The 18,781-nt window shown below is 41.7% G+C and overlaps 1 protein-coding gene across 3 annotated transcripts in view; it reads right to left on the bottom strand.

The window, feature by feature from the left end:
- The window catches only part of TSHZ2 (teashirt zinc finger homeobox 2), a 210,657-nt gene that overhangs the window by 76,692 nt on the left and 115,184 nt on the right, over positions 1-18,781 (bottom strand). Inside the window, exon 2 of one of the 3 annotated variants that reach the window (XM_041478436.1) lies at positions 2,746-5,697. In XM_041478436.1, the coding sequence (XP_041334370.1) occupies positions 2,746-5,697 (2,952 nt within the window). Of the gene's footprint in view, positions 1-1,617; positions 5,698-18,781 lie in introns of those variants that run through there. The other 2 variants (XM_041478435.1, XM_041478434.1) reach the window with 2 other exon arrangements.

The raw sequence follows: 18,781 nt of genomic DNA on the forward strand, positions 1-18,781 counted from the left end.
TGCCTGCAAGAAGAAAACACAAATGCATGTGTGTGTTTTCAGGATCTCAGCTTTATATTTCTCCTTTCTAAATACTCTGCTCCCCTCTGTTATTATTCAAATATGTACTGGATCTTAAAAATAACATGGTAAGAGTAAGTAAACTCTGAAAATCCCTGTTATTTGATTTAGTCTCCTTGCAGATTTCTGAAGAATCCATATGAATAAACTCAGGCCTCCCCACTCCCAACCTCGTCAGAACTTCAGGGAGGCTTTCGGCTCCGAAACTGTAATAAAATCTTTACAATGCCATCCCAAATACCCCATCATTTCAGACAATTTGTGCTATCATGCATACCAACTGAAATTATAGCTCCAGATAACAGTGCTATCACTCTGTCATTGCAATTTAAATATATTTTTTCAAAGGTAAGATACAACCTGCATCTTGATATAAATTAGAAATGGATGAGTATTACGAGGACAGCAATTTCTCGGCATCCAGAGGCAGGAAGGACAGTCCCTTATTTATGTAGTTACACATCACCTGAATAATATGTCTCTGTGCAGGTTATTACAATGCAGAAACCACTTTTTTTTCCCCTTGGAGATTTTTTTTTCTCCCCTTTTGTATTTGTTCCTCCAATCCTCAGCAACAGTAACGTGTTTACAAAGGTGGGTGTTTGGTTTGCCTCTGAGTAATAACACAGTGCTTTCAAGACCAAATCTGAAACATTTGTCACACATTAAGCCATGAATGTGCCAAAATAACTGTTGTATTAATATATCTGGCAGATAGCTTTTGTTTGATAGTCCCCAAATTATTGGTTTGCTCTGATATCTCTTGTGTGAAAACTATGAATGGCAGAGTCTTAATAATTATTAAATGGTGGGGAAGGAAACAAAGTATGGGATGTTTATCCCTACCCAGTCTCTCAGGGGTGTTGATTTGGAGTGGCCAGGTAAACAGGCAACATTCTAATGTTGGGTCAAAGTGCCCAAATAGATACTTTAGGGTATTAGCCCTATTTAAAAAACAAACTCCTTAGGAGTGAGATAGAATTTTGCTGGCTAAAATATGCAGGAAGCATAAATCTGCTCCAATGCAGACAGCATGTACAAGATGTATGCAAAACTTAAATCTTACTGCACTTGAACGCTGACATTATACTCCATGGCAATAGCTTACAGCACCAGCCCAAAGTAACCCCTTGATCAGTGGTTTAAATTATTCAAAAGTAGCATTTTTAATGGAGCTTAAGCGACGCAGAGCCCTCGTACTGGTTTTGGCAGCAGAAAGTGTTTCCTAAAACATGAATATTTGCAGCAAACAAAGGGGAAATCTTCCCCCAAATGGGGACTGAGCCCCGTTCTCTCAATCAGCCAGAGGATGGCCACAAAGCCAGGTGGCATCATTGACAATCCACAGCACATCTTTAATTTTCACCATCTGACAAATTCATTTTCTGAATGTTATTCAAGTAATGAACACCTTGGAGAAAACCTGGATCTGCACATGGATGTTCTGTGAACATAAGCAGAGCCTGAGTCTGCTGGAGGAATTGCTGGGAACGACTAAACAGAGCCGTCCTGGAAAAAAAACTGGTTAGAACAAAAAACTTCTATTTGGACTTTTAGTTGATGTTCTGCATATTTATTTCAATCAAGAATATTCAAGTTTGTGAATCAAGTAAAATTAAAAATGCAAAAATGGTGTGGCATCTGAATATTACATTACATGTTATAAACATTGGTTGTGGCAACTGGTGTATCTTGCAGCAAAAAAATAGCAACACTAACGCAGCAGTATCCTACTAACAGGTCTTGGAAATATTAAGCTTGTAAAAAATCTCAATTAAGCAGTAACTCCCCCAGGTTATACGAGAACTTGCACTGAAGTCAGTGATGTTTATGGATTGACTTCCACCAACACGAAGCAAAATATAATCAAACATCTTAAGGATTAAAAAAGGAATGATGGAGAGAGAGGTTAAAATGATGTGACAAAAAAGGCCACTCACAGTAGCAAGTGTTTAAGTAAGTGTAAAATATTAAAATATTTTACAAAACTGAACATCCAAATATCAACAGAAGAATAACTGAACTTCTACATAGGAACTTTTCAGACTTATTTGTAGATTCTCGAGGCTGTGTTTGAGATTAAGAGAAACTTGGAATAATTGAGATTTTGCTAATTTGACTTTTGAACTTTCTTCTTTTTCCTCATCCAAACCAGATTTATTGGCATGCTAGCACTGAGTGAGGTAATAACCTTTTGTGTTTCAGTGCTCTTTATCTGCTTTTTTCCATTCTCACTGCAAAGAGTAGCACTTAGTTCTCGCATTCCACACCGAAGTGCAGTGGATGTGAAATGATTTATTCTTAGGAACAAAAGAGAAATGGGCAAACAGCTATTTTGCAAATAACAAGCAGCAACATTTCTCTCTAGGGCAGTGTGGGTTTGCATTGACCAAGCTCTCTTCCTGAAAACGTTATAAAATGGATGTGTGCATGCGAGGGAGGAGCGGCGCAGCATACACGATGCATTTTATACTGTTTTCCTACTTTTACCAAAGCACGGAGCCTGACGGAGCCTCCTGGAAATGCTGAAATGAAAACTCACTATAGAGCATGCATACCTTAAGAGTTATTCTTCATCCACTTCTGCTACAAATTGTGAATGGTGTTCTGGTGACTTGCTGTGTGTTTTGCTTAGATGAAGTTTTACTGCATGTTTGCTCGCAAATGTCCGACAGCACAACTTACATTTGAACTTAGAGTCTGTGTCCTCTTCTCCAGCTATTGTTTCAGGAGATCTTTGAACTGAAACTCTGGAGATTTCTTGCTCTACCTTGGTTTGCTGCTCCACAGCCAGCCTGTTCATGTCTTTCATTTGGAAACCTAGGTGGGATTCTAAGTGGCTAATGTAAGTAGAGGGGGTTCGGAACTGAGATGCACAGTCGCTGCAATAAAAGACTGGATGTCCTTTGTCCATGTTTTTCAAAAACTTTGTTCCTCCGGTTTTCCTAAGTTGATACTTGACATTTGCCAACCAGTGGCTGATGGTGGTCATCGACAGTCCAGTGAATTTGGAAATCTGCATGCGCTCTTGTGGGCCTAGATCTGATAATAAATATTTACCTTCAGATGTCTGGAAGAGGCTGGAAGCAAACTGAGCTTGCAAAATGAGCAGATGCTGAGGGTTCCAGTTTGACTGCCTGCCCTTCCTTTTATGCAGAGTGGAGACTTCCGTGGAGACGTCCTCGAAGCGTCGGACATCTATTTCCAACTTCATGGACGGGATCCTTGAGGATGCAGCAGGTTTTGGTGTGGTAGCTTTGGGAAGAACTTTGACCATGTCGGCGATGTCAGACAGAGCGTGCTTTTGAGGTGGAGAAGTACAAGATTGTGCTTGAGCTGACTCAGCTTTCTTGCCTTTGGATTTGGTCAAGTCAATAGGCTGATCATTGTTTTCAAACAAATAGTGCCTGGATACACTTGCAGGCTTTGGTGGGGTTGGAGCTGGAGATAAAACTGGCTTCTCCATCATGTTTAGGTTGGGTTTATGGAACATGGAAATTGTGCTAGAGCTGGGGCTGCAGTTGGATTGAGGCTGTAGAGGCTCAGTGGCTTTGCCCAGGTGATTGTTCAGGACGGACTGCAGCGCGCTCAGGGGGTTCACACAGGGCAGCTCCGAGGAATGGTTGGCAGCAGCGCAACCGTTACTGAGAGAAGCTGCTGGTGGCTCCTTGAGGACTGGCTTTTCTTTCCCACTGTCCTCTTTAATTTTGTCTTCTTCTTTCAAGGGACACGGTTCTGTCTTTTTTGGCTCCACAGAGGCTTCAGCTTTGAGGAGAGGTTCCCTCTCGCTCTGGCTGAGCAAGGCCGGCTCAGCCTGGACACCCTCCTTAGCATAGTCCTTTTGTACCTCCTCCTTGTCCTCAGCCTCCTTCTTCACTTGAGTGCAATGGCTCACGTTTGCTGAGATAGGGACCAGAGGCATCACCTTCCACTTGGGCGCTATGGGCCTCAATTTGTTGGTCATGGTTGGCCTGATTTGGAGCACCTGGGATCCCACAGGCAAGGATGGCTTGGCTCCCTCGGAGAGCTGGTAAGCTGCATGGATGCTGGGATACGCACTCCAGCTGGGGGCTCCATTCTGAGCTTTATTGATGGCTGTCGTAACAGTGTTCTCCAAGGACTTTAAAATGTCCCCACCACCCTTTGAACCATCTTCTAAATCTTCTTCTCGGAGGTACTGGTATTTCATTGTGGGATCCAGGGGTTTCTGAAGAGTGTCTTCGTACTCCTCAGTTTTCATTGCTTTCTCATCTTTGTTTGCATCATCAGCTTTATCTTTTTTACTTTCTTTTTTAAGTTCAGAGGCAGGACCTATGCATTCTGCAGAAGATTTACTGGTTGATTTTGAAACGGGGCTGTCACTGGCTGGTGCTTCAGACAGCGATTGCATTTTTTCCACAGCTAAAGGATCCAGAACAAGTTGCTTTCCTTTCTTTGAAGCTGAACTTGTGACTTTCAAGAAATGGCCAGTGACCATCATGTGGGTTGTGAGCTGCTGCAAGGTATCATGGGAGCTTCCACATTCCATGCACTTCAAAATCTGGGATTTGCAGGCCTCGAACTGCCAGGTGTAGCTGGCCCCGTTCTGGTACCCGTAGCGGTTGTTGGAGGAGAGCTGCAGGTTTGCGTTCTTCTGAGGAGAGAAGGTGTCTGAGAAAGACCCTGTCGTGGAGTCAGGGGAGCAAGGCCTGTTCACATCAAACACACGTTTCTTGGCTGGAGTGACCATTTTTGAAGAAATGGTTGGTACCGGCTCCTTCAAAGGCACTTTTTGGTAATGTTTTGTTTTTATCATATGAACACTCAGATCTTGAAGGGAATCAAAAGAGTCACCACAGAACATACACTTCAGAACTTTTTGTGCATCTTCCTTGTCCATGTCCTGGAACGCCCTTTTCCGGGGCTTGGAGTAGCTGGTAGGTCTGTGCTTGTCCTTTTTGTGGTTGTCATCCTGGTAGTGGCCTGTCTCGTTCATGTGGACCGTGAGCTCTACCAAGGTGTCGTAGGCAGCGCTGCACTGCCGGCAGCGGAACCGGCTGGCGCCCGTGAACACAGTCCCGCACATTTTGCTGCTCTGCCTGTAGAGCTGCACCGAGCTGAACAGGTTGGGCTTGGAGACAGGCCTGGAAGGTAAATTCTGCTGCAAGCTTTTGGACAGTGCGTCTTGGTGCCAATCGAAATCAGCTTTGTTCCCTCCGTTCCTGTTGTCGCAACTCCTCTTTTCAGAGTTGGACAACTTGAAACCCAGCCCCAAGCCTGTCCAGTAAGAGTCCGACAGGATGTTGGCATAGACTGCTGTCATTTTATCCATGCAATCGTGTGCTTCGCTCTGGGCTTTGGGGTGGGCGCTGCTTTTGGGGTCCTGGGGCTCCCTGGAGCAGATGTTTTTGATATCTGCCACATGGTCACTACCGTCACTCAGTAGTGATTCGTTCTCCACATCCTGGTTGGATATGTGACTGACAGGGGAATTCTGGAAACTAAAGTTCCCTTTCTGCTCAGGACCCACTTCGTGCTCCTCATCCGTGCCAGTGTCATTGCTGCTCTGCAGCTGAGCAGTGGAGTTGTTGTCATCGTCATCTTCTTCCTCCTCCTTTATATCTTCCTCTTCCTTTAAATCTTCCTCTTGGACATAACCTGAAATGTAATGTCAATATATGAAATAACCTGTTAAAGGAGAATGTTACAGTTCCAGTTTTCTGCTTTCACTATGTATTTTCTTTACTGGATTTTGTTTTAATCTATAACTATATTTTCTGTTAGTTCTGGAAGTGAAAAAAGCCAAATGATGTCTCTTTTTTTGTGAAGGTTGCTGCATTTTGTTGGCAGATGATCATAATTCTTTATAACTGCCAGAGATCCCGAGTTAATAATTTTCCTGTCATGGGAGTATAATTCTAACTGTCCTGTAATGGGACAGTTGGAAAATTCATATGTAAGAATTTAAAGTTTATACTAAAAGCTTCAATTCTATGAAATTGTTTTTAGCCTCAGTGAGAGAAGGGGTTGAATCTGCAAGGAAGAGAAGAAAAATAAGTGCCATAATCTTACTGGTTCAGAGCATCATCTAGGTACAGTAGCCTTTTGCCACTTGATCACCTAAAAATGCACTTTAGGATGTACACAAATAATTTATATGTCAAAATACAGTATTTGAAAGTGTTAATAGGCATAAGTGAAATCCTTTTGTTTATAAAAGTAATGTACTGTGTACCATAAAAACAAATTGTGCTTCAGTAAAATCCATAAATTTTAGGACAAGGACCCTTAGAAGTTACAGAAGATTTGACAAAGGTAGACTGAAGTTAATTGTTTAACTGGAAAAGTAGAACAAATCCAGAAGGATTTTATTTGGCAAATTAAGTCTTTGATTCTGGAAGAGTATATTTATTCAGAATCCAATTCCTTCCCGTTATCTGAAATTCGTTTTGTGGCTCTTTAAGAACCTGGCTCACTTTGAATTTGGTACTCCTGCCCCAAAGACATCCTTCTAGCAAATCCAGAGGGAAGTGTCCCATGTTTCAGGTGACCATCTGGACAAAGCCCTCATTCTCCAGTCTATCTGCATGATCTGACCCCTTCCCACACGTTTGCCATCAGAACAAAGAGATGAACCAGAACCAGAGGAACCATTCCCTGGATGAAGGTGCAGCACAAGAAGAGTGAAATGATGGCTCTCTGTGTGATGGGAGTAAGAAATCCATGTGTCATCTTTTCCACGAGCTTGCCATGAATTTAGGAACTGCACAGGTCACACAGGGTTAGAGCTGGAGAAGGCAGGGACATGGAGGTGGCAAAGGTCCCCAGGTGAGGAGCAGTGACCCTGTAAGACACGACCCCTCTCCAGGATGTGTACCAGTGCCAGGCACACCACACAACAAAAACAAGGAGGGGATCCAAGGAGGGAATCAGACAAAACACACGACAAAGAGCAGTCCCATAGCTCTGGGTCACTGCAAATTGGATTCTTCATTCCAGCACCAATTCTTGAGTGCCATTAACCCATTTTTCACCAGGAGTTAAGTTTCCTTTGGAAGGTACATACAGCAATTTATTCCTCACAAGATCCTTAGTCCTTCTCTAGGAAAAGCAGAAGTACCAGACAGCTGCACATCCCCCACAATATGGATAAAATTTGCTGCTTAATTAGGCATTGACATGTTTACTATAACCTTTACAGAAGAGTAACTTGTGCTGAGGAATCTTTTTTTTTTGGTGGCTGTGTAAGATACTGACACAATCTCATGAAAGTGGGAGAAATAACTAGTTCCAGTATCTCCAAAGGGTCTACAGGGAAGCCAGAGAGGGATTTTCCATCAGGAACTGTAGTGACAGACAAGGAGGAATGGCTTCAAACTAACAGACAGGAGGTTTAGATTAGATATAGGGAAGAATTTCTTCCCTGTCAGAGAGGGGATGCCCTGGCTCAGGTGCCCAGAGCAGCTGTGGCTGCCCCTGGATCCCTGGAAGTGCCCAAGGCCAGGCTGGATGGGGCTTGGAGCAGCCTGGGAGAGTGGAAAGTGGCACTGGATTCTGTGACTCTGTGCAGAAAGCACCATCAAAATTTCACAAAACCATCAGTCACATCTGTTTTAATGGTTTAGGGGTTTGGGCAGCTTTAAAAACACATTTCAGTGTCCTCCCTGTAAAAGCATTTCTGTTTATGTAAATGATTTAAATTGCTGTGGGCATTTTAAGGACAGTGGAGACCAGTTCTGCAAGACAACCTCAGGTACAAGAGACGCTCGTGTTCTTCCAACAGGGCTTTTTAGTAAGATTTCATTGGACATGAAGGGATGTAGCTGGTTAACAGAAATAACATTAATTTAAGTGGACTTTGCATTATTTATTTTAGAAGTAAAGAGTGTCTTATATCTGTACACCCACATGCTTTAAATGCAGAGTCTGTAATAAGTAGCATAAATTTTGCACGTCGCACTGATGTCCATGTAATAAATTGTTGAGTGACCTGTTCTCTTCCCACCAGTTCTCCCCCAGGCTTATTCTGACATTCCAAACCTCTGAGATCCTCATGTGTAACTGTGTTACAGGGAAGAAATAATATGAAAGAAATTCAAACTCAGTAACTGGATGAATGCTTCTTCCCTTTCCTAGATGAGAATTTTCCCCACCAAAATTAAACTGGCCCAGGCAGATGTAAGACGGGAAAAGTGCAGTCCTGAAGAAGTGGGAGACTGAAATGTCACTGTCATTAAGAATTGACAAAACTCAGGAGCTTCAAAGCATTGAATGGAAGCAATTTTTTGGCTTCCTAAATGGAAATCAGTCTTTGGTTTAGTGCTGATTGACCTCAAAACAGGGTATGTCAAAATCATGACATCAATAAGGATAATGTTATTATATGGATAATAATCACAAATATAATTCCAAATTATTTGGTTTCTTAATTTCTCTCTGTGTCTTTGTGATTGGATTCATGGCAACCTCAGAAACCTGCTTCTCTAAGATGAGCTGCAATAAACAGCTGGTTCTTTATTCCTCAAAAAGGACATTTTCTTAGCTATTTCTGGAATATTTCTACAGAGGAGCTAAAATAAACCAGGTCCAGTTAACACACCTGCAAAAACTGGGTCTAAACCCACGCCCATGGCCTTGGAGCTGGGACCTTTCCCTGCAGACAGCACCAAGCCAGGCTCCCAGGAGGGTGAATCCAGCCCTGACATCCAGGACTGCCCTGGGGGTGGCACCACATTATCCACCACTCCTGACCTGAACTGTGGAGTGTCAATACAGCTTTTTGTCAAAAGCCTTCATTCTCACTGTTAACTTTTCCACCAGTGGATACTATTTTTACTCAAATTTGCTCTTTTTCCATGTAGAGAAACATTTATTAAAATACATATGCATATATATACATGTTTCTTTCCAAGACTGGAAAATTTATTTTCTGCCAAGAGAAGGGACAGTGAATCATTGTCCAGAACAACTCTGCTAAACCCTGTAAAACCCATGGCACCACCTGCACTTCTTCAGCCATACATATTCCAGTTTTCCTTGAAACAACATCATCAGGAAAGCAATCTCACAGTGCTGGAAGGTGATCTTGTTTCCTCCTTGTCTGGCCTCAGCTCAAACATCTTTTTGTGTTTGGCAGAAGCTGTTTCTTTCTCTGAAAGGTTCCAAGCAGATAATGGATAATGACCACTTCTCATTCCTCCTTCTCCAAGATGTCGAACTGCATTAAGCACCCACAGACAAATCTTAACCTGGCTCTTTGTAAGAGTTCAGAGCTACAGTTTCATGCCATCTGAAAATCAACTGAAGAGAGAAATTTGCAGCTGGGGGGAAAAATAGTTCCCTACTCCATTGCATAACTCTTTATCAAAGACATTTTGGAATTTAATGGGATTAAAACAAATAGCACACTTTAGAAAAACAATGGAATTCCATGGAAAGAACTCTCAAAATAAGAAATTTGTCATAAAGGAGTAAATTGTAGAATTTCAGAGTTTTTAAGGCTTTGTTTAAAATTTCCATACCATGGAAATAACTTCCTATTAAGTTCTCCTAGGTGGAAAGAAAACACAGGGAAAGATTCCTGAATGTGGCCCAGAGAGCACCTGGCTCTGAATGATGGATGGAAGGGACAAAGGGACATCTCTGTCACCTGGCCTGAAAGTCCTGGTTCTGAGTTTTAGTTCCAAAGCCAGCTGCAGCCTGAGGAAGGTTTTTGGGCATCCTCAGAAAAGGCTGAAGATGCTCAGCTGCCTCTTTGCTGGGAGGCCAGTTCATTAATTTGGATAATGTGGCATTTCTTGCAGCGTTTGTTGCTGTTACTATTTACCATCACACCCACTCTCAGTTTGCAGTGGCTCAGCGTGGATCACCACCATGGTGATGAATTTTGTGTCCAAAACAACTTGACACCTCAAAGGAGGGATTTTTCCCAATATTCCTTTGAGGTTTTTTTTTTTTCTTCCCTAGAAATTAATTTTTCAAGTAGTTACAGCAGCTGATACCAAGGCATGAATTCCTGCCTCTTGCAGAGTAGGAGAAGGAACACCCACCACCATCCACTGCAGGAGGACAGGAGCAGCTTCTGCAGCAGCAAGGAAAAGAGTGGCTTCCACACTGACTGAATTCTAACACACAAAGGCAATTCCATGAAGCCATAACTATTATTTATATACAATGCTGAAATGAAGCAATTTGGGGCTTTCATTCTGTTGTTCTTTAATTAGAGTTGTATTATAAAGTTTTCTATTAAATATCCAATTTCCTACTGGTTAAGAAGGCAAAATACCCCTGAGTTTCAGAGGGCTCTTAGCAGCAAAACCAGAACAGATTATGTCCTTTACACTTCATCCTGCACAGTTATGAGCCAAATGATCAGTGGCTGGAGGGAACTGCTTGTGAGTGACCCATAAACTCAAAAACAATAATAGAGCAGAAAAAAAAACAACACAAGCAAAAAGAGAGGTGAGCTGATGTGAGCTGCTGAGCTGAGGGCAGAGGAGGGAAGGAATTATTGTGGAGGTGTTTCTTGAATAATTTTCCTTAAGGATAACATTGTTTGCATAGGCAGTTATTGAATAAAAAGCAGCAAGGCATCCTTGCAGTCAGTTTGAATCCATTCCATGCCAGGTCCTGGCTGCTGCAGGAAAGGATTCCACCATGGTTGGAGACAGGAGCTCCAGTTCCTCACACAAGGGCTCTGAGTGTCAGTGAATCATTTGCATCTCATTAAAAATGTTTGTTATTTTCTACAAATTCCTGGAACTGACAATGTCATTTTTACAACCAGCTGATGGTGTTTGGTGACCCCCAGATTGTATTACCAACTAAAATGCTCCTAAAGAGTGCTGTGACTGCAAAGAGCCCAACCTCCCCTTGCCCCAACCACCCCAGCTCCCTCCCTCACACCACACTCCCGTCCTGGCCTCAGCAGGTGAGATTTGGGGCAACTGTCACACAGCCACACACCCCTAGGTGAGGTTTGTCACACAGCCACATGTCCCCAGGTGAGGTTTGTCACACAGCCACACAGCCCAGGTGAGGTTTGGGGCAGGTGTCACACAGCCACATGTCCCCAGGTGAGGTTTGTCACACAGCCACATGTCCCCAGATGAGGTTTATCACACAGCCACACCCCCCAGGTGAGGTTTGTCACCCAGCCACACCCCCCAGGTGAGGTTTGTCACACAGCCACACAGCCCAGGTAAAGTTTGTCACCCAGCCACACGTCCCCAGGCCATCACTGGGAGCTCCACTCAGTTCCAGGAGCAGGCACAAAGGCTGCTCTCCAAGATGCAACACGGCCTGAAAAATTCAAGGCATACAGTAGCAGCAAATATGTTTTCTTCATTAGTGACTTTAATTGCACCACTGTAAATCACTTTGCTGATGAAAAGAGAAGTCTGAAACTTTTGTCTCCCTTTGCCTTTCTTCTGTTTTCTCTTGTCCTATTTATTGTTGTGGAAAACAGCAGAGTGGCTTTGTAAATTTATAGATTACTTCATTTAAAATCCAAGTTTCAAATTATGTTTTCCCTTTTTCATTATCCTGGGTTGCCCTAAGTACCAATCTAAATTTCTTTCAATGTCTTGAGCTACCAATCAGAATCACAAAAAAATATATATCTATAGAAATTGAAATTGTAATGAGTCTTACCAGTGTATTGCTAACACTTTGGTTCATTTGATATGAACTTTGTTTTTTTAAAGTACCACATGGTAAGGCTTTGAAACTTCAGTTTGTAAAAAAAACTGTAACAGCCTTACAGCCTTTGAAGTCACTACTGATATAACTCTGAACAGATCCATTCAAGTTCAACTAACATCAGACAAATGTTTAGTGTATCAGAGGAAGCCACAAAAGCAAGGATTTCATCAATATTTCACAACAGCCTCAGGGAAACTGTAGATTGCAATGCTGTAGGGCAGCTAATGGAATTACACACAAGGGTTTTGTACATTTAAAATAAGCAGCTACTAAAAAAATTACCCTTCAGTTTGATAGAAACTGTATAAAACTGCAGATGGGAAACAATTAAATAGCTACCAACATTTATCCATGTCAGCCTGATAGGTCATTTAATAACAGGTATTTCTTTCCTCCTTTCTTTTTTTTCCTGGTAGGGCAATAATAAAGATTAACATTTATGAAAAGTAGCATAAAATATAGTGCAGCCAAATGAATAATTAAAGATGCTTCTGAAGAATTTGTTTGCTATTGTATGGCCGTGAAGACTGCTCTCCAGTAATGAAGTACATTTATATTAACTACAATTATAAATAGAAAGAAGATGAGGATTATGTTTATGGACACTTGCTTGTTATCCCAAAAAAATAATAAATCTTTGTTTCTATTGAATCCATGGCTTATCTCATGGACAGCACATTCTCCTGGAAAAGAGCTGGGCCTGGCTTGGAGCAGGTGGAGGAGGACACAGGACACACAATAAACCCTGAGAGATCAACGACCAGCACTTCCCCTGGAGAGGCTCTTGGGCAGAGAGGAGAATCCAGCCCTGAAAGCACCAGGTTTATTCTAAAAACAGATCCACAGAATCGTGTGCCTTTTCACTGCTCTTCTCAGTGTCAAAGAGCTTGCAGAACCAGCCCTTCACACAGCTGGGTTTGGCTGTTTAGGTGGGAGATGGCTGTTTCTGTTCATAACTGATCAATAGTACGATGGAGAGACAAATTATCAGATTACTGCTGTGGAAAGGCTGATTATATCTCGGCCAGTCCAACTCAAAACAGACCAGCTTGGCTAAATCCAACACAGTACTCAGGCTCATAGAGAAATGAAGACCCATTTCAAGAGAGTTCCTAAAGATTTGTCCATTTTGGGTAAGAGCAGTAAGTATTACAGCAAATCCAGAGTTTCCTGAGGACTCAATGTGGTGAGCCAGTGATGGTTAGAGATGGAGCCAGCAGCGCTTCTCCCATGTTTTATTAAAGCTCAGAATTCCTGCCCAGCTGAAGATGCTGCATAAAGACAAGCCCCTTGCAATAAAGCATTGCCCAGCACCTTCTATCAGAGATGATTTTAGAAAATATCAATATTAGTTTTAATAATATTTAATATTTTTATTTTAATAATATTTAATAAGTTTTAAAATCATACTACTATAACATTTGTCTAAAGACCAGTGGGCCTTTGGATTTTGCTTTTGGATATTCAGTCCCAGTGCAGCTCCAGTAAGATCTGCTTTAAGCCAGACTTGCCAGGAATACTCATAAATCCGTGCTGGTTACTCAGAGCTGGTTAAATGCTGCAGCATCATTTCTCTCTCAACATCCCTTTAGATAAGGTACATAAGTAGAAAGTGGGAGTGAAATGAAATCTGTCTTCCTCATTTGCCTGCTTTGTTTTGATCTTGCATTCCAGGCAATAAAAAACTGCAAATAATTTTGAAGTGTGATTTTTTTTCCCTTGCCAGGATCACAGTGTTAAAGGAAGAATACACAGATCATCAAGTGGCTGATTTCCCTCTTTATCTTCCTTCCAGGAACACCCTGCTGCATGTGGTGGTCCAAATGAACACTCTGCTTCTTTGGTGACAAATAAGAAGGCCAGAAAACATTGACTTTTGACCATTAGGCTTGCCTGCACTTATAGCCACATCACCATCAGAGCACTAAGGCAGCATGAAGGTCATTACCCCCAGCAGCATCTTCCACCAACTTCCCAGAGATGTAAGCAATAAGCACTTGCAAGAGATTGATATGATACTTTGTGAGTAATTTGGATGAACTATAACACTAACCCAGTAAAGTATTATAATTTTAAATGTGTCCAGAAAATAATTGAAATTCTGGTTTAGCTTCATCATAATGCACAGTGCTGGGTATATTTAACAGCTGACTAGTTTAGCATGAATATTGCTTTACAAATGAGGTCATATTGTTTTTAAGAAACAATATTGCTATCAAACATGTTTAGGAGGAAAAGCAAGAGATTATGAGTACACTTTTAACCTTTCTGTCTCTTTCTATATCTGTTTACTATGGTGATTTAGGTGCTCAGTGTTGTTTGAAGGCAAACATAGAAGGTTCTGGCATTTAAAAGAGATCCAGTAATGAGCAACTGGCAGTCAGATTCTTTCTTATTATTACTCTGTCACAAAATCTCTGTTCTACATCACTCCATCTTTGCAGCACCAGTCAGAGATGAGAAAGGTCAAAACATCTCCTTCAGACTGCAGACACAGCACCCAAGAGCAGAAGGCAGCCCGGGCTGTGGGGAGAGCAGAGCCACAGGTAACAGCCAGAGTGTCACTGCAGCAAAGCTTCTCCTCCTGCAGGCACTGCGTGGGCAGGTGGGATCACCACCACTTCTGTCCCCCTTTGCAGAAGGAGGGATACCTAAACAAGCCATCCAAAAGAGCATTTAACACAAAATATGGGTAACTTCCATTCACCTCCGCAATATTTGGGTATTTCTCTGCCAGAAGGGTCTGATCCTGCTTTTCCTGTCTTGTTGCAGCCAACAGAGCCAAGGCTGCAGCAACTGGGAGAAGAATCCTTTGAAATCCCTTTCAAAATGGAAAAACTTTTAAGGTCCTGCCTGAAATATTCTCTCTGAGAGGCACAGCCTCAGGTGGCTCTGGGAGCACGAACTTGCAACCAGTTTTGCCTGGAATTAGGGGGAATCAGCTCCTATCACTCTCTTGATTGCCAATGTAAACACACTGCATGTTTTTTATTCCCTCTGTTATTTCATCATTTATTGATTTGATTTATTTATTTGCTCTTTTGTTATTTACTGCCTCCAACAGCAGCACTGCCCTGCCAAAATCTTCTACCAACATGGAATAAAATTCTTCCTTCCCCAAAAATTTCCCTGCTTTGATTCACTCCAGAATTTTCCTCTCTTTCCACCCAATTCTGAGATGCTGTCCCACAGTTTCCTTGCAGATATAAAGACCTTTTAATAGTAAGAATTCGAATAATTTTCAGTAGTAAAATTAGTACTGTTGGCTCTGCTCTGCAAAGAAAGTTGTGCAAAACAAATCAATCCATGTCAAAAGGAAAAACTTCCAACTGATATGGAAAATAAACACAGTGTCCAAGTATCTATCAAGATTCATGAAATAACGGAAATTTCAAGGGAAGAAAAAAAAAAATCACTGTAACCCAAATATTAAGCTGTGTTCTTTTAAATTGGGTCTCAAATGATCCAAGGAAGGGTTGAGAGCCAGGGCCAGTGCACAGATCATTTACAGATCATAATCACCCCAGTCTCAGTCTGCATTCCTGCCCTGTCCTAAGTGATATCTGACATTTATCACTTGGGACAGAGCATGAAAAAAGAGGCAGCAGCAACAGGAGGCTGCAGCTGCACGGGCTCAGCTTTTCCTGAATCTCAGCAAGAAATAACAACTCTGAGTTATGGGCAAAAACCCCAGTAATCAGGGAGGTCATTACTGACAGAAACAACTTCTCCAGCGCAGGTACCATGATGTCACCACTGCTGAGGAGAGGGACCTCAGAGGGTACAAAAAAGCCATTTATTATTTCCAGCAGAAGTGGATCTGAGGCCTGCAGGAGGTCACAAAACACTCCAGTGATCAAAAATCCAGACTGAAGTCCTGAAAGAGCTGAAAGGATGGATTAACTATGACCCAACTCTCTACTACCCAGCTCTGTAACAGAGTAACAAAACTTTATACAAAACTTTATGAATTGCCCCACTTTTTCTTTTCTTTTTTTTTTTTCTGGAGCCTCTCAGACTTGGAAGGAAATGCAACAGAGGGCATCTGACCTCTATCAAATTACTCAGAATACTGACTTTAAAAGATGAATTGCTGCTGCAGGCAAGTCCAAATATTAAAAAAAGCCATTTAAAAGGGGCTATTTAAAAATGTTTACAGAATTAAAATACAGTTATTATTGTTCTGGTAATCCCAAGGGTAAGCGCAGAATTTCCAAGTGATTAAATCCACACAAAAAGCAAATTTCCCCATTTTTGTTACAATTTCTCTTCCCTCCATTTCATCAGCATTCAACTAGGACACCAGGCCTGGAGGTCTGCCCTTGGGCAGAGGAGAAAATGGGCCTGGGTGTTTATTAGGGCATCATTTTCTGTCTGTGTGGCATCATTGATTTCCTGGGGAAGGGCCCATGCCAAGTCAGGATCAACTCTGTGAGCAGCCAATCCATCAGGTGGGAGCAGGTGGCATAAGGAATGGCTGGAAAAGGAGGAGAAGCTGAAATGGATGGAAGTGGGAAAGTAATAAGAAAGTGATCAGTGCAAGTACAAGCAGCAGGAAATAAATCAATCAAAGCAGTGCAGGGCAGAGCTCGCTCTCAGAGCGTTCCCTTCAACGTGAGCAGGGCTTTAACCTCCACAGCAACACAGAAATCTGAAAGGTTTTCCCTCAAAATTCTCCTGGGAACGAGGAGGATGAGCAGAGCAGGATTATTGGAGACAATCAGAGAGAAAGCCCAGCCTGCTTTTTGGGAGATGCAGGGAGAGGCTGGGACAGGGAACATCACAGGGAATTCTGGACATTGCATTTCCATCCATGTTCCAACTGTGTTTGTTCTCTGGGAATGTGGCACAGGATCTGCACTCAGATTTTAAACAGACCCCTGGAGCAATAACTGAAATACGAAATAGAGTGGGAAGTGCACAGTGTTATAATAAAAGGCTCACACACTCACTGGACTTCCTAAACAGAAACCCACCCAATCATTTTATTAAGGCATAGATTCAAACCAGGAAAATCCATTTGCTACCAAAAATCTGATTATTCATGACAAAAAAAAAAAAAAAAATCTCTTGCACCTTATCTAGCCCAGGTTTTGTACTGAGTGCTGATAATGTGAAAGTAAGACTTGTGATTTCTGCTGGTTTTATCAGTGGGAGCTGTGCAAGTGTAGCTCTGCAGAGCTTTTTGACAACACACGAGGATACTCTGGCTGTGGACACCAAGCCCTGCTTGATTTGCTAAGTAGAGAAAGTCCCTTAGGATTTTATGGGTAAAGTTGATTTGGAGCTATAAAATTGAAGCATTTATTAGAGACCAGAGGCCAGCAACACTTCATTACAGACTGTCTAAACACTTTCAGTTTATCCACTATGTTCAAATCCAAACAATACTTCCCTTTCAAAGCATTTTGGCCTGGTTTTCTTTCTCTTTCTACCAGCAGTAACACCTTAAAAATGCATTTTTAATGTGTTTATCAATCTAAAATTTAAATGAAGGCAAAGCCTGCCACAGAACAAGCCAATACCTGCACAAGGTTTGTCTTGAACAACTCCCAGTTCTCCTTGTCTACATGGGCTAATTGCTGTATCCACCAATGCACAGCTGGAATTTGACCAGTCTGTATCTGAATTTTAGAATTTTGTGGTTTTTTAGATTTTATTTTTATTATACAGCTCCTTCCGTGCAGTCAGTTCCTCACTCCAACTGGAAATGGGTTGCACAAACAGAGAAAAACGTGTTTAAAGGAAGAGCTTGCAGGAAGACTGAAACTGTTTTTAATCCATTATTTAAGAATTTACCATGTTTTAGTCTCTGCCCCTTTCAAACAAGTCTTTAAACACTCACTGGGAGGAAAAGCAGCCAAAAGTGTCAGGGGCAGCTTGATTCCACCAGCTCTTGGGGTCTGTGGAGCTGAGCAGACAAGCCTGACTCTGAAGGGTTTCATTTGTAATAATTTTTCAGTTGTTAAGGATATATTAACCTTTCCATGTACAAGAAGCTGAATTTCTTACTGGCTTGATTCTTCTGGAGCAAAAGGATTTAGGGAGAGGAAGAATTGGCTCAATGTTTTGTTTTTCTTGGCTCTCTCTTGTTCCTGGGGCTGTTTCTTTTTGTCTGATGGGCACCTACAGATCACAGAATCATTTAGGTTGGAAAAGACACCCATGGTCATCGAGCCAAACCATTAATTCCAGCAATGATTTTTTGGGGGCATTAATTCCAATTTGTGGAAGGCAAAGTGTTGCCCACCACTTTGGAAATGAAACACTGAATTCCCACTTCACCTTCTCCGTTATCATGAATCTTAAAAAAAAAAAAAAAAAGAAAAAAAGGATAAGATGATTTCCCATATTATTTCCTAATTTTTTTGTCCTCATCTGATTCAGAGACAACCTCTCCTATGAAATTCATCTTCCTCCCAACACAATTCAGTCTCCTCCACCACCCAAGGTGGTAAAACTTCTGTCTCCTCCTTCCTTCCTTCCTCATTTTTTGCCTTTTCTCCTCGACTGGTGAAAATGCTGATGTTATATGCGACACTGGAGGAAGCAGACAATTAAAGGTCAAAAATTCAAGTGTTTTTCTGTTCCACCCTGAATAAACCCATTGCTGTCAGGGAGGCAATCATGTCTGCAAATGCACTTTACAGGGCTGAAATCTGCTTCTCAACTTAAACCGTGTAACATTTAAATATCAAAAACTTTGTTTTCTAATGAGCGAAGTATTGAGGGGGGAGAAATGAATTATATGCTTGATGTATACTGAAGGCTGGGAAAATTAAGGCCATTTCCCATGGTGAGAATGCAGTGATTTCAGTTTGTGAGAATAAATTAAACCTTTGGGAGAATTTGTCTTCCATTAAATTGAACAGCTAAACAGGCACAGAAGATTTTAATGTCACCACCAGCAAACCCCAAAGGTTACAAAGAGAAAAAGAAACAGTGTTTTCTTGTTTGGAAGTTCTCTGTCTCTCTACCTAAGAAAAGATGCAAACTGTAAATGTATGTTGAGACACAAAGACTCTTAAAGATCATAATT

This window comes from Pyrgilauda ruficollis, unplaced genomic scaffold, assembly GCF_017590135.1.
Source record: "Pyrgilauda ruficollis isolate IOZ18807 unplaced genomic scaffold, ASM1759013v1 scaffold45, whole genome shotgun sequence".
NCBI classification, from domain to species: Eukaryota; Metazoa; Chordata; class Aves; order Passeriformes; family Passeridae; genus Pyrgilauda; species Pyrgilauda ruficollis.